The following is a 16,345-nucleotide window of genomic DNA, read 5'->3' as shown; positions in this document are numbered from 1 at the left end:
CCAGATCTCATTAGAGATGGTTGTGAGCCACCAAGTGGGTGCTGGGAATTGAACTCAGGACCTCTGGAAGAGCAGCCAGTGCTCTTAACTTCTGAGCCAACTCTCCAGCCCACTGAGCTCCTCTTTACGCCCAGCCATACACTCCTGTCTTCACCTACTAGTGCTGGGTGGGATTAAAGGCGTGGGATCCCAAGTGCTGGGATCTTTGTGTGAGCTGTTTCTCCTTTAGACCCAGACCCTGTAGCTCAGGGTGGCCTTGAAGTAACAGAGATCCCTTGGCCTCTGTCCCCGAGTCCACCACTCCCTGGCCTCTAGTGGCTTAGCTCCGCATTCTGATCCACAGGGCAGCTTTATTTGCTAAGCCATAAACAAATATCACTCCAGCAGAACAGGGCTGGAGAGTTCTCTGGACAGTGACCCCACCGAGGACATGAGCCTCAGAGAAGGCCCCAGGATGTGTTGCCTCATCTGTAGGTCTGTAGACCCCCTGAAGAGAAGTAGACACTTCTCTTGGCTGAGACACTAGCCTGTCTTTTTATAATTTATTCTTTATCTATTATTTAACAGAATCTCATGTAGCCCAGGTGGTTTTCACGAGTGCTATCTAGCTGAGGGTGACCTTGAATTTGGGATCTTCTGCCTCCCCCCCCCCCAATGCTGGGAGAGCCGCCTGCTCATCTTTGCGCCTCCCTTACCCCTACCCCAGGGCTTGCTCACTTCAGGGTCTCAATTCCTGACTTCTGTCCTCGAGGGTGCTAGAGGTGAGGGGTGTCCCTGGGAAGGAAGGCCCCTGCCCCACCCTGGCAGGGGCCAGGCCCATGTACTTTCTTCCCTTGTCAAGGGGCCCGGGCTAGCTTTGGGGGCTGAGTTCTTGGGGACTTACTACCTGTGTCCTCCTGATGTCCTCTGGGCTGGACATTATCCCAGTGTCCCGGGGAGATGACTGACACATCTTATTTATTTTTAATATTTATTATGTATACAATATTCTGTCTGTGTGTATGCCTGCAGGCCAGAAGAGGGCACCAAACTCCATTACAGATGGTTGTGAGCCACCGTGTGGTTGCTGGGAATTAAACTCAGAACCTTTGGAAGAACAGGCAATGCTCTTAACCACTGAGCCATCTCTCCAGCCCCGACTGACACATCTTATTTCCTAGGGGAGAGGTAGTCCAGGGAAAACAAACAGTCACGAGGACCACACAGCACCATTAAGGTGGGGTCACAGAACTACACAGGTGTCACCTCCATCTCAGGGGGTTCTCAGAGCAAAAGGCTTCAGTTCCTTCATAAGGCACCCTACCTGTGCATGTGCTCTCCCAACAAGTACCCCCAAATCCCCACAACAGCAAGAGTAACTCTAGTCACCCACTGGGGGCTGCTGAAGCAAGCGCTCTCACCTGGCGGCTCAACCCTCAGCAACCAGCCGCTGGGGTCTACTCAGGTCCAGGAAGAAACCACAGCCCAGAGGCTCCACACAGGGCACTTTAAAGTCCAAACAAAAAGAAAACATATTCTCAACTTGTGGTCCAAGTCTGTGATTCCAGCTACTTGGGAAGCTAAGGCAGTATTATCTCAAGGCCAACTTGTGTTGTGAAATCCTGCTTCAAAACAAAAGTGAAAATAGGCCTGGCTCGTGGGTGGAGGCCATGCCTAGAATCCCCAAGAAGGGGGCTGAGGGTGTGGTCATTGGCAAGCAGTTGCCTAGCCTGTGAAACCCTAAGTCCATCCTCAGCAGGAGGGAGATAGCTCAGTGGTTAAGAACACGCATGGGTTTACAGGATCTGGGTTTGGCCCAGCACCCATGTTGGCTGGCTTACAATGGCATCTAACTCCAGGGAATCCAATGCCCACGGTCCCTCAGGCAACCCCACATATGTGGTGCACACATTCTTGCATATATAATTCAAACAAATAAAAGTAGTAAGGCATGGTGGCATTCACCTTTAAACCCTGTACCTGAGAGGCAGAGGCAAGAGGAGCTTTGCAGCAGCCAGTTACAGTGAGATGCTGTCTCAACAGTGAAGGAAGTGCAATGGTCTCGGCCTTGCTGGGGTGGCCGGCTGTCACTAGAAGGCCTGGTAATTTGTGCACACATGGACTGTTTACCTCAGTAAAGCTACTTGGCACACCTGTGAGCACACCTTTATGGGAACAGAAACCATGAATGTGTGGTGGCAGTGATTATCTCCCCTCCTAAGGGGTTCCCCAAGGGAAAGGGGCTGTCAGGCTAGTGTGGTACTTATGATACTGCCTTCTGCTTTTGAGAGTGGCTGTGTAAACCAGGCCAGCTCGTACTTCCTCTGGGCAGTAGGAAGACGGGCATGGCCTTGTTGCTGTTTCCTAAGAAGGCTATGGTCAGGGAGAGCTGGCTCAGGGAAACGGGGAGCCTGGAGCCCGATCCCATCCCACAAGGCCTGCACTATCAGGTCCCCAACGCACCCCATCCCACCTCCCTCAGGGTGTGGGTGGTGGCAAATGTACGGGTCACCCTAACACCACACTCTAAGCCTGGTGGCTCTCCCAGCCGAGTTCCTGAAACCCCAGAATGTACAATTAATGAAAACCCAGAGACAGATATTGGGGCTCTACCTGAAGGTCAGAAAAGCCTAACAGCCAGCCACTGGCTCTAACCTCTCTCTGAAGTGGCGATTCTGCCCCAGGAATCCTCAGAATGAGACTGTGACTAAGAGCTGTCTCCTCCCATTTTATATTCCTCTCTATGCCTGGTTTCTATGGCAAATTAGCATGGCCACTGGGATTGGAGGTGTCACCACTGCCTGCCCTGCTAAGGCTGATGCGGGACTGTTTTACTCTGACCTTCAGGCAAGTTATTAAAATACAAACATCAGGGGCTGGAGAGATGGCTCAGTGGTTAAGAGCACCGCCTGCTCTTCCAAAGGTCCTGAGTTCAATTCCCGGCAACCACATGGTGGCTCACATCTGTAATGAGGTCTGGTGCCCTCTTCTGGCCTGCAGGCATACACACAGACAGAATATTGTATACATAATAAATAAATATTTAAAAAAAAATACAAACATCACTACATTGGAAGCTCAAGAAACTGCTTTTGGTGGTCCAGTGGGACATATGACCCCAGGACCCCTATGAGGGTGGCTGTCATTAGCTGAATCTACCTGGGTCCCCAAGCAAACCATACGTTCATACGTCACTACTAGAACAAAACCTAGGACAGTAGCACCAGCCAGTCAGCCCAGAAATCATGAGAAGAGCAGCAAGACCATGAAATTCTAAGACATCCTTGGCTACATAGGGAGTTCAAGGCTGGCCTGGGGTATGAAAGACCCTACTTGAGAAATAACAGGATGGAATTATGTTGCTAGCAGGGGAAATCAGGTCTCCATAAAGGCAGGCAGCTATTTCTGTGAGCTTGTGTAACCCCACAGCACCCCATGTGCCCAAGAGGGAAAGGTATTTCAAGGATGGCTGATGCTGGAACGTGGGGCTGCCTGGCCACTGCCAAGGCCTAACCTTCCTCCCTGCAACCCCTGACCCTGCCATGCACACACTCTAGACCACCCACATTCACCTGCTGCACGGGTGCTGTTACTTTAACTCCTATGTCCTATTTACAACCCAGCCCCAACCCCACTCCAGTGGCAGGAGTACCCATGTCCACCCCGGACAGCTGAACAGGCAGCTTTGGCCCAGCCTGTCCCTCACACTCCACCGTAGCCAGCAGGAGACACTTCAGCCCTTTCAAAGTACACGGTAGTCACCTTTAGTCAGGTGCCTGAGGAGCAGTCAGACCCCACAGCTTCACAACTGTCTAGGACACCCCAGCCCCACCACCCACTTGGGTGGCTTAGTAGTGCCTGGAGGGCAGGACTTCAATATCCCAGAGCCCTCCCTGGTTCTGTGCAAACACCACCCACAGTCACCCAGTAGACTGGAGCCCAACCCAGGCCCCAGGGCAGGACACAGACACAAGACACTAAGCGAGATCACTTTATTGGATTTGAGCCAGGGAGGTGACACTATCTATCTCTGCCAGGATTCAAAAAAGGCTGCTCTAGCACAGGGCACCTGATCACCTTAAACATCAATAAAAAAAGTAAAATAGAAACCTTTATTTAGAATTAAAGCCAACACTTGAGTGTGACAAACACAGCATTCAGTTCGAAGAAGCACCCCACTAGTGGAGTGAGTGTTTATTCTGCACAATCACGACATGTGGACAAACCCGGGAGAGCACAGGGACACTGGGCAGGGCTGGCACCTAGTCTTCCTCGCCCGGGTCCTCTCTCTCCAGCGTGTAGACCATGAAGCAAGCATCGGGTCTCTTGGGGACGAGGGGATGCCCGGGTCTCACAATCTCAAAGCCAAGAAAGCTGAAGGTTCGGAGCAGGGTGGCTGTGGGGGACACACAGTCAGAGCCTGGGGTGCCAGAGCTTCCCTCCCTGGGGAGCCCACAGCAACACCCACCTCTGTCCTCACGGTTCTTGGGGAAGCAGATGAAAACATGGTCGGCCCGGAGCTGCTCCTCTGCAAACTCCAGAAGAGCTGTGAAACTGAGGGGAGCAGGTGGCCATTAGCCACCTGGGCCCAGACCCCAGATCCCCGATAGTCCCAGAGAGAAGTGGCCCACCTGTCCTTGCTGCCCTCAGGCAGGGGCCCAGCTGGGAGCTCGATGTAGAGGCCACCACCGTTCCACACTGCCCTCCAGGTGACCTGCGTGGTCTCCGTGAGTGTGGACTGGATGCTCAGGACCCTGGTCTTGTCGTTAGACGTTGGCTCCTCTGTCACATTCAGCCGCTCGTCCTGGGGAAGCAGGGCTTTCAGGATGGCCAGCTCAGCATGCAGAGGCAGGCACCAGGGCTCCCCACGGGTACTCACAGAGTAGAGGACGCTAGCTGAAAGACTGTGATCCCGCTGACTGTTCCCTCGCCCACCTGGGATCTTCAGGGGTGGGTGAGGGACATCAGGAGCACCACCGAGGCCCTGGACCCAGGTTACTACAGCAATGGAGGGCAACCCTAGAACTGCAGGAGACAGTGCGTAAGTGCAGGAAGTGGTGGGACCCCAGGGCTTTCAACTCAAAAAGCCACTGAGGACAGTGGTCCCAGCTCACTGACCCTCACCTCTGTGGCTCTGCCTCTTCTGGAGCAAAGTAGGGCCCCATCAGGGCCTCAGGCTGTGTCATCTCGGCACTGTGGTCCACAGCAGGGAGCTGGGCCATCCCTCTCCCCTTGCTGCCAAGGCAACCCACCATATACCAGGCCACCTCGCTCCTTTCTGAAGCTCAGGCCTAGAGCTTCCCACTCTCCTCTCCAGCTACCAGTGGTCCCTGAACTTCACCTCAACCAAGTCCCCTCCCCTTCCCACTGTCACCCAATAGGACCCATCACAGCCCTTATCAGTTCAGTCACCCCAAAGCCCTCCCTCCACTACCCGCACCCTTCCCAAACTAGTTCCCATCCTGCACCCTTTAGGTGAGACCCCCACACACATCCCAACCAAGTCACTGCACAGACCAACTGCTAAGTGGGCCCAGAATCCACACACCCTGCCCAGAACCAGGCTCTTCCACCCGCTGCCACCCCAACCCACTCCATGTCCCCCAACACCTGGCCACTTTCAAGGCTCTCCCAAAACTGATCCAAGTCCATTCACAGTACTGGAATCCTCAACAGGCAAACACCAAATCCAACCTAAACCCTAAATCTAATCCCAACCTCTCCCCTACCTGCGACCCTCTAAACCCACACAAGCTCCTCCCCCAAACCCCACCAGATCCCACCATAAAATGAGTCCTCGATGTGGAGTCAAATCTAACTCCAGTGCCTCCAACAGTACCCCAAATTCGAGTCTTCCGTTAACACCTTTCAGATGGAAACACAGACCCTCCCCTCTAGAGGACACACGGCTTGTCAACCCACGTCCCCCCAACCTAACCCCATATCCTCCACCACCTGGCATCAGATCCGAAACGCAAATCTCAAAAAATCAAGTCTCCAATCCCCTTCCCGGATCCTCCCCAAATCTTGGGCTCAGCTCGCAAACCCCGGAATCCGATTAGAACTCCAGGTCTGACCCATCTTCGGGCAAATATTGACGCACCCCATTCTTCAACCAAACCAATCCCTAGTCCTCAACCTGAGACTCCCTAATCCCACTCGAATCCCAAATCCGCATCCGTGACCCGCGCCTCTGGCCCCGCCCCGTCCCACCCCCGGCGCGATTGTGGCCTCCACAAAGGGGCGGATCTCGCGCTGCCGAGACTTATCTGGCGCCCCGAGGCCGACCCCGCTCCGGGCCTGCGCGCACTGCGCCTCCCTCTACGGCCTGCGCGGACGCCGCTTCTGGGAGCTTCGCCGTGGCGGGGACAGGGACCTCACCTTTCGCTGCTGCAGCCGCCGCGGCTGTACTGACTAAGAAGCGGCATGGTGCGGCTAGCGTGGAGCGTGGCGCTGCGTTTATCCCCTTCCTTCTCTCTGGCGAAGCAGTGGCTGTTGAGAATCCGCTGCAGGGAGGATTTCACCATCCGGCCGCTGGGGTCCGAAACCAGCAAAACCTCCGCAGCACTCTCCGCGCCGCCGCCGCTGCTCGCCGTTCGCAAAATGGCGCCGGCGCTGACGCCCGCATTTATATGCGTCGTCACCGGAGGCCACGCCCCTACACGCAGGCGTGAACGCGGCTGCGTGCGCTGTTGGAGGAACGGGGTGGGGCCATGACGGCCGCCGCGAAAAAAAAAAAAAACCAACCGCGTCCCGCCTCCTCCGATCTCTGATTGGAGAAGATGGGAAAACAGACGGAAGGTTTCCGTTGATGATTAGCTGTCGCCTGGAGAATCCCGCCCTCGAGTGTTTGCGTCACTCTGCAGCAGGCAAGACAGGAAGAAGCAGACGCGTCCCGCCCCTGAAAGACTCTGATTGGTCAGTGTACGAAAATGGACAGACTTGGTCCCATTGAGTATTGGCTGGCACTCTAACGAGCCCGCCTCGAGCTTTTGTGACGTAAGGGGAGGAGCCTTGGTGACGCCACAAAGCCCCGCCCGCCCGGGCCCCACGGCTAGGCCGCTGGGTACCTAGGCCTTGCGCGGTGGTGCGGTCCGCGCTTCCTCCACCTCTTCCCGTGGTCGCTACGCCCTGGGGACCCCGGCCCCAGAGTGATTGGTTGGTAACTCCCGAGGGTGTCTGAGGCTGAGATACGCCGCTGGCTGGGCGCCCATCCCCCTACCCGACGGAATCATCTAATGACCTTGTAATAACGGATAATTACGTTCTAAATTGGGACTCGTTGTTTTGAAAACAATTTACAATTTAAAAGAAAATTAAGTTAAATATTTAAAAAGTTAAGATATTCCAAACTAGAGAAATATTTCAAGTCAAATTTAAGCAAAATTTTAAAACAAAAATGGAAAAAATTAAACAAAAAATTCATAGATCCAGTTTGAAGGGTTTTCCCTGTTTTCTTTCTTATTTTCATCTCCTTTCTGTCTTTCTCTCTCCCCTCTCCTCCTCCTCCCTCCCCCAGGATTTCTTTGTGTAGCCCTGGCTGTCCTGGAACTCGCTCTGTAGAGCAGGCTGGCCTTGAACTTGGAGATCCACCAGCCTCTGCCACTACTTTGTGTGTGTATGTGACACAGAGAGAGAGAGAGAGAGAGAGAGAGAGAGAGAGAGAGAGAGAGAGAGAGAGAGCGCACACACAAATTACAGTGTGAGCCAATTCAGGAAAAGTCTGTGGTAGTGATGTCCAAGCTGAGGTAAGAGGATTGCTGAGTTCCAAATAATCCTGTACTGAAAAAAATTCCACGTCTTTAAATGACCGAATAAAATCCAGGAAGCTGGGCAGTAGTGACTGTGCTTTTAACCCCAGTCCTCAGAAGGCAGAGGCAGGTGAATCTCTGTGAGTTTCAGGCCAGCCTGGTCTACAGAGTGAGTTCCAGAATAGCCAGGGCTACACAGAGAGACCCTGTCTCAAAAAACAACAAAAATTCAGCCATTTCTAGAGATGACTTAGTGGCTGAGTTCTTCCTGCTCGTGTAAACTCAAGTTTGGTTCCCTGCGTCCCTGCAGGGAGCCAGCATCATTGTAGTCTTGCTTCCAAGAGTACCTGCGCACACATGTGCACACACACACAATTTTTTTAATCAAATTGAAAAAGTGGCTCACCAGAGAGTGCCTGCTGCTCCTGCAAAGGACCGAGTTCAGTTCCCAGCACCCACATCAGGTCAGCTGAGCTCCGTCTTCTGTCTGCCTCACACCGACACGCCCAGGTGTGTACTCACACTCAGCCACACAGAGATAACCTATGAAACCGGGAAGGACTGGGTGCAGAGAGAAGCCCAGGGGCAGAGCTGGCTCTTCCAGAGGACCTGTATTCACATGCAGCTCACAGCTGACTGGAGTTCCAGTTCTAGGAGATCTGACCCCCATTCTGACCTTTGTGGGCACCTGTACCCACATGGTGCACAGACATGCATGCAGACAAAACATTTATTATTTTTATTTTTCAAGACAGGATTTCTCTGTAGCCCCAGCTGTCCTGGAGTTTATTCAGTAGACCAGGCTAGCCTACTACTGTGTCTTTTGAGACTAAACTTGGTCAAATATAGCCTATTTGAACAGCACCTTGACTTAAACAGCCATATTTCACTTCCAGGTTAAAATCAGAACGAGGTTCATGTTTGGAATGCGTAGCTGTGGGAAGGAAAGTCAGTGGTCTCTGCTGGTCAGTGGGGACAGCTTCGGATGGAGTCCAAACCTCGTCCTCACCAAGCCAAAGACTCCCTTCACCCCATGCCAAGTCAGTAAAGTCCATTCTTGTGGGGCTGCCTTTCACACTGCGTAAACAAACGTGCACTTTCCTGCGGCTGGAGAAAGGGCTCAGCAGTTGAGCATTTATCGCTCTTGCAGAGGATGCGGGATCAGTTTCCAGCATCCACAGCAGTGACCTAAGAGCACCTGCACCCGCACAGTGAACATAAACTCACACATGAAAAAGCTTAACTCTTAGACCACACTTCCTTGCACAGTTCTGTGATGCCGTGTGCTGGGGTTGAACACAGGGTCCCATATACAGAAGTGTACTCCTGAGTGACCTTCAGTCAGAAGGTCACTGGTTTTCTTCAAACTCCTCTGTGGCGGGCTCAGGGGCAGAGCCCCGCCCAGAATCCCCAGTGAGGGGCTGGGGGCGTGGTCAGGGTGGAGCCCCGCCTAGAATCCCCTGACCCTGGGTTCCCCACCCAGTACTATAGAAGAGTAAAACCCACAGCAGTGGCCCTCTTGAGTTCTAGTACAGACTCTCCCGGTCACAGAAGATTCTGCCCATTTTGTACTTACAAGTTGAGGCACTGTGATTACGAAAAACAAATCCTGCAGGAGAAACCAACCCAATTTCTGGTAAATGCTTCCTCTTTTCTGTTGCCAATTTTAGCAGAGGCTCGCACCCCCCACAAGTAGCATGGAAGCCTTAACTTCCGCGATACTCATTTGGGTTTCTTTTTTCTTTCTTCCTTTTTTTTTTTTTTTTTTTGGTGAAGCTAGAGCCTTTATTCACCGCTTAGGCAGTCTGGGATTGTCCTCCCCTCCCGAGGATTCCAGGGTGACATCAGAACTGTTCTAGACCATAGCTGTCTTCTCCGGGTGGCTGAAGGCGGAGCTCTGTTCTCGGGTGGCCACAAGCACCGTTTCTAGATGTCCAGTGTCCGGTGCTGATAATCACCCAACCCTGCCATGGCTTCCAACGTTGCCTCCGGAGACGGCTACTTAAACCATGGGGTCCCCGTATGTGCCGGCCTCCTCGATGGCCAGGCTGTAGCTGCCACCTGCGCCTCCCTAGTTGGTGCTGGTTAGGATCCTCATCCAGCCCCTCTCACCCCAAGGTTCGCCCCATGAATTACGTCAGTCACGGAGATGATGATGTCTGGTCGTGGTGCTGCTCAGCGTAGATGCCTCCAGTGTAGTCCACCATCTTCTCCGATGGGACCGTTGGTGTAGATCTCTGCCGTCATCTTCTCCCTACCAGACAGGGAGCCATAGTCACCCACTCTCCAGAGGGTGTAATTCTGGGTGGGATGGCACTCTGAATTTGGTACAGATCCCACACTGGTTAAAGTTGTTGCAGGTCTCATCGGGGATGCCATGCTTACGGGCATATGCGGGTTGCACACTGGAAGGTCATTGCCACAGTCGATGGGGGGGGGGGTCGATGTTGATGGGTCTGCCATGGCGCTGCTGCTACCATCGGCCCAGGAGGAGCCACAGTACTGTGGGACATGCTGGTTCCTGGTGACGCTGACATGGTTGACACCGTCCACACTTCTCCAGCCCTAGTTCTTGGGGATGTCCGATGCAGCCGAGGATAAGTCCTGCGCCCTAGCTGGGCCTGGGGGTCCCCGCGAAGGGGCCATAGCAGGTCTGGCCCGCGCCGCACCGTCAGCAACAACAGCACCAGCCACGGCTGCAGCAGCGACCCGACGAAGCCATGCTCCTGCTCCTCGGCCTGCTTGGATCCGGGATCATGCACCGGACCTTCGACCCCTTGACCTGACCAGCGACCCACTCATTTGGGTTCCTTATTCTATTACATTTTATGTCTTTGTTGTGTGTACTGTGTGTGTCCATGTGCAGAGGTCAGAGGGCAATCAGCGATCAGTCTGACCACCCACCATGTGGGTCCCTGAGATCAAATTCAGGTTGCCACCGTGGCCTGAAAGCACCTTTACTCACTAAGCCATCTTGCCAGCCCCCAAAGAGGAGCGTGTGCCAATGTAACACACCTAGCTGGCTGGGACCAAGCAGGAATCTGACTGGGCCTGGGAGGTCAGAAGAGGGCAGCGGATCCCCCAGAATTGTGTTTACAGATGTTTGTGGAAAGCTATATGGGTGCTGAAACTGAACCCCAGGCACAGTTTCAGGCCAACCTGGTCTACAAGGTGAGTTCCAGGACAGCCAGGGCTACACAGAAAAGCCCTGTCTCTAAAAAACAAACAATACGAAAAAGAAAGAAAGGAAGGAAGGAAGGAAGGAAGGAAGGAAGGAAGGAAGGAAGGAAGGAAGGAAGGAAGGAAGGAAAAGAAAAGAAAAGAAAAGAAAAGAGAAAGAAGAGTTAGCACTCTTAAGCACCAAGCATCGGCTGAAATCTTGATCCTCTAGCTTCTCAGATCACATCTTGGGGTGTGAGCCACTTTACACGGTTGTGTATTCCAGCCTCCTGATATTGGTCATTGCTGCGGAGAGAATCCCGGGCCGCTGGTGTGCGAGACTGGCTTCTACCCACTTTGCTATTTTTAAAATTTTTTTTGATACAGAGTCTCAAGTAGCGGGTGTGGGGGGGTCCTCAAACTCACTAAGTAGCAGAGAATGGCCTTGAATTACTGAACTTCCTATCACAGCCTCCCAAGTAGTAAGAGATTTAAAATTCTGAGTTTATTCTCTGCTGGGGTTGGACCTTCCTGGTGGGGCTCCACCTGTGACCATGCACCCACGGCACACACCTGTGGGCAGTCAGAGGCGAGCTTGGGTGAGAGGTTCAGTTCTTACATCTGGTGGACCCTGGGGACTAAACTCAGGTGAGCAGGTTTAGCGAGAGCACTAAGCCATCTTTTCTGCCTGTAGTTTGTGTTTTGAACAGGACTTGCTCTTGCGCCCAGGTTGGCTTGAAGATCTTTTTGCCTCAGCCCCCCAAAGGATCCACGATGCCCAGCTGCCGAGGAACCTTCGGGACCTGGTATTCAGTATGTAGACTGCTGAGCTGAGTCCCTGTGTCCGTGTGTCAACAAGCAGGACTCCGGACGCAAAGGACAAGGGTCAGAAGCATAGAGGCTTGCTCCAGGGTAGAAGGAGAAAACTGACTTCCGAAGTAGTCCTTTGACCCTCCAAGGATACCAGTCCCCACTCCCCCAATCCCCACTCCCAGACAAGCACACACAGGATGAATAAAACGACATTTAAATTGTTAAGTGAATTTAAGAATAAGCAAGCATGATACCACACAACTGTCAGTCCAGTACTCAGGGAACTGAGACAGGAGGATTGGTGTTAAGTTAGAGTTTAGCCTGGGCTACAGTGTGGAACTGTCTGAAAACAGCCAAGACAAGAGGCAGTTCATAATGGCACAGCCTTTAGTTCCAGCACTCAGGAGGCAGAGACAGGCAGATCTCTGTGAGTTCGAGGCCAGCCTGGGATACATAGGGAGTTCCAGGACAGCTAGGGCTACACAGAGAAACCCTGACTCAAATAACAGCAGCTGTTAGCATTCAGGCATTGATGCTGCCTGCTCTCAGGGACCAACAGGGCCCTGAGCAGCTGCAGTTGGCAACACTGTAGCTTCCACAGCCCCCAGGAAGAGCTCTTCCTTTTTTTTTTTTTTTTGGTTTTTCGAGACAGGGTTTCTCTGTAGTTTTTGGAGCCTGTCCTGGAACTAGCTCTGTAGACCAGGCTGGTCTCGAACTCACAGAGATCCGCCTGCCTCTGCCTCCCGAGTGCTGGGATTAAAGGCGTGCGCCACCACCGCCCGGCGAAGAGCTCTTCCTATGCACCTGTGCGTGCAACATCCCTGTAGAACAAGCAAGTCCTTCTCCCCTCTCTCTGCTCTCCCTCGGAGACTGTCTCTGCCCCGCCACTAGCCCTCCCACATGAGCCCCTTTGCATGGCGTGGTTTTGCAGCTGTCCCTTGGCTCCAACCTGCCAAGGTCGCCTTTCACTGCTAAACTATTACAACAACAACAAACATCAATAACTAACAAGTTTTAACAGGGGGAGGAAGGCCGGACAGATGGTTCAGCTGTTAAAGGCTGGGCTCACAAACAACGTGGGGCTCCCCATCTCCGCGCTCCAGCGGGCCTGACTCAGCACGGCCGAAGCCTGCGGAAAACTCTTGTGGCCACCGTCTCCACCACAGCTGCTGCTCAGCGATAATGCCCAGCCCCTGCCACTGCCCAGGGTTGGGCCAGGACAGCATGCAGAGGCAGGGAATGAGTCCTGTAGGGCCATACTGAACTGGCCGATCTTAGAGTGGGAGTTCTTTTCCAGTAGATACTGCTTCCGTTTTTTTCAAGTATTTATATTAATGAACTATAGAAATGAACCCTGAAAATATAGTCTTTATATTTATAATATTTTATTTAAAAATATATATAGCCAGGCAGTGGTGGTGCATGCGTTTAATCCCAGCGCTCGGGCGGTAGAGATCTCTGTGAGTTCGAGGTCAGCCTGGTCTATAGAGTGAGTTCCAGGACAGGCTTCAAAGCTACAGAGAAACCCTGTCTCAAAACAAACAAAGAAAAAAAAAAGAGAAAGGAGAACATAGTTGTTAAGGACAAAGATGGGTCAGTGGCTGGAGCACCGGCCACTCCTGCAGAGGACCTGGGTTCGATTCCCAGCACCCACGTTGCAGCTCACAGTTAATTGCCTGTAACTCCAGCTCCCTAGGATGGAACACCTCACACAGACACATGTGTGGGTCAAACACAAACTCATTTTAAAAATAGAAATAAGGCTGGGCGGTGGTGGCAGGCACCTTTAATCCCAGCACTCGGGAGGCAGAGGCAAGCAGATCTCTGTGAGTTCAAGGCCAGCCTGGTATACAAGAGTTAGTTCTAGGACAGGCCCAAAAGCTACAGAGAAATCCTGTCTCGAAAAAACAAACAAAGCCGGGCGTGGTGGCGCACGCCTTTAATCCCAGCACTCGGGAGGCAGAGGCAGGCGGATCTCTGTGAGTTCGAGACCAGCCTGGTCTACAAGAGCTAGTTCCAGGACAGGCTCCAAAGCCACAGAGAAACCCTGTCTCGAAAAACCAAAAAAAAAAAAAAAAAAAAAGAATTCTCCATACAGGTTTCAGAGGACCCAGGACTTCTAGAGAGACACAGGAAGTAGGAGGGAGAGACAGAAAGATTCCTGGGCCCTTTGGAATCAGAGAAGGAGAGAAACAGGAGGTCTCTGGTCGCTTCTCAGCAGCGTCTCTGATCATTCAGGTTCTTACCCCAATATTTGATTCCCGAGTTTTTATTAATGGTCGAAAAATCTAGATAAATGCCGGGCGGTGGTGGCGCACGCCTTTAATCCCAGCACTCAGGAGGCAGAGGCAGGCGGATCTCTGTGAGTTCGAGACAAGCCTGGTCTACAAGAGCTAGTTCCAGGATAGGCTCCAAAACCACAGAGAAACCCTGTCTCGAAAAACCAAAAAAAAAAAAAAAAAAAAAAAAAAATCTAGATAAACTCATCATCTTGTGCCCAACACAGGAGAAGATCACAAGACAGCTGTGCACCTTCAGCTTTGTAGCCTCTGGAGTTAGACCCCGACCAGTGTTCTCCCCTCCTGGCATGTGGGTTTCTCCTGCCTGTTCCCCCGCCTCCGTCCGCTTTATAGCCTCTGGAGTTACCACCCCAGACCCAGTGTCCTCCCCTCATGTGGGTTTTTCCCGCCTGTCCCCTGCTTGCTCTCTCTCACCGCGGGTTGCAGGCTTTCCCTGAACTGCCCTCCCTGGGCTGCACCCGCTAGCACCTGCTCAGGTTTCTACTGCTTCCCCCAAGGCCACACACCCTCATCCCTGGCAGCAGGTAAGCTGCTCAGGTGCCCTAGGCCAGGCCTGTGCAGTGCAGCGGCAGCGAGCTGCGACCCCAGCTCCTGACTGGGCAACCCCCTCCCCCTCTCCCCCCATCTCACCCCATCACCCCCCCATCCCCGCCCCCCACCCCACACTCTGCCCTACCTAGAACTGCTGCTACTGCTGCTGCCTCCATCCCTCCCACCCTCCTGCACAGCTCTGCTGTTGCCAGACAGGGTTTCTCTGTAGCTTTGGAGCCTGTCCTGGAACTAGCTCTTGTAGACCAGGCTGGTCTCGAACTTACAGAGATCGCCTGCCTCTGCCTCCCGAGTGCTAGGATTAAAGGTGGGCGCCGTCACTACCAGCAAAGCAACACCTGAGAATTCTCAAGAAGGGAATTAGATTTGTTTGTTTGTTTGTGGTGTGTGTGTGTGTGTGTTTGTGTGCTGAGTTCGATTCCCAGCAATGACGTGGTGGCTCACAAACATCCGTATTGAGATTTGGTGCCCTCTTCTGGCCTGCAGGTGTACATGTCAGAATACTTTATACATTTAAAAAAGTTGTTCGATATTTGCACCAAGTATGAAAAATTGGCTGAGAAGATACAAGCCTTAGGGGGGCTGGAGAGATGGCTCAGAGGGTAAGAACACTGGCTGCTCTTCCGGAGGTTCCGAGTTCAATTACCAGCAACCACATGGTGGCTCACAACCATCTGTAATGAGACCTGGTGCCTTCCTTGCCAGCATTGTATGCTTAATAAATAAATAAATCTAAAAAAAAAAAATAAGATACAAGCCTTAGAAAGAACTGCTGATGAAATGGAGAAAGATTTTCACACACAGAGGACTCTAGAGCAGAACCATCGCATGAAACTGGAGAGGAGCATCCAAGGTTTCTAGAAGACCAATGTTGTTTCTTTTTTTAAAAAAAAATATTTATTTATTTATTTATTATGTATACAATATTCTGTTTGTATGACTGAAGGCCAGAAGAGGGCGCCAGACCTCTTTAGAGGTGGTTGTGAGCCACCATGTGGTTGCTGGGAATTGAACTCAGGACCTTTGGAAGAGCAGGCAATGCTCTTAACCACTGAGCCATCTCTCCAGCCCCCCAACGTTGTTTCTTTTTTATAATTTATTTAATTTTATTTTATCTGCATTGGTGTGAAGATGTCAGATCTCCTGGAATGGGAGCTACAGACAGTTATGAGCTGCCATGTGGTTCCTGGGAAATGAACTCAGGTCCTCTGGAAGAGCAGCCAGTGCTCCTAACCCCTGAGACATCTCTCCAGCCCCCAACTTTTTTTTTAAGTGTGCCTCACCACCACGTGGTTATTTATTTATTTATCTATTTATTTATTATGTATACAATAGTCTGTCTGTGTGTATGCCTGCAGGCCAGAAGAGGGCACCAGACCTCATTACAGATGGTTGTGAGCCACCATGTGGTTGCTGGGACTTGAACTCAGGACCTTTGGAAGAGCAGGCAATGCTCTTAACCTTTGAGCCATCTCTCCAGCCCCCTCCAGCACCCAACTTTATTTTTTTTTTCCAAGACAGGGTTTCTCTGTGGTTTTGGAGCCTGTCCTGGAACTAGCTCTTGTAGACCAGGCTGGTCTCGAACTCACAGAGATCCGCCTGCCTCTGCCTCCCAAGTGCTGGGATTAAAGGAGTGCGCCACCACCGCCCGGCTCTATTGAAAATTAAAGCCGACTTTGGAGTTGGAGCGTGGTTTTCCTCTTCACTAAACCCAAGCATGCGTGTTAGAGGAAAATCCAGTCTCCGTCTCATGGCAGAAGAGTCGCCTGGCGTGGGACAAGAGAAAAACCAAGA

General features: G+C 52.3%; 1 protein-coding gene and 1 pseudogene across 1 annotated transcript; both read right to left on the bottom strand.

Moving 5' to 3' along the window:
- Window positions 1–3,956: 3,956 nt before the first annotated feature.
- LOC130875870 (ornithine decarboxylase antizyme 1-like) lies at window positions 3,957–6,570 on the bottom strand. The gene is given in 6 exon segments (XM_057772146.1): window positions 3,957–4,375; window positions 4,448–4,533; window positions 4,611–4,783; window positions 4,859–4,945; window positions 4,947–5,004; window positions 6,361–6,570. Coding segments are annotated over 6 exon segments (684 nt in total). The 5' UTR covers window positions 6,507–6,570; the 3' UTR covers window positions 3,957–4,241.
- A 3,162-nt stretch (window positions 6,571–9,732) lies between these two features.
- Window positions 9,733–12,960, bottom strand: LOC130875639 (cathepsin Z-like; annotated as a pseudogene).
- Between the last annotated feature and the right edge of the window lie 3,385 nt (window positions 12,961–16,345).

This window comes from Chionomys nivalis, chromosome 6 (genome assembly GCF_950005125.1).
Source record: "Chionomys nivalis chromosome 6, mChiNiv1.1, whole genome shotgun sequence".
NCBI classification, from domain to species: Eukaryota; Metazoa; Chordata; class Mammalia; order Rodentia; family Cricetidae; genus Chionomys; species Chionomys nivalis.
The sequence above is the reverse complement of the archived record's forward strand: the minus strand, read 5'-3'. Positions and strand labels throughout refer to the sequence as shown.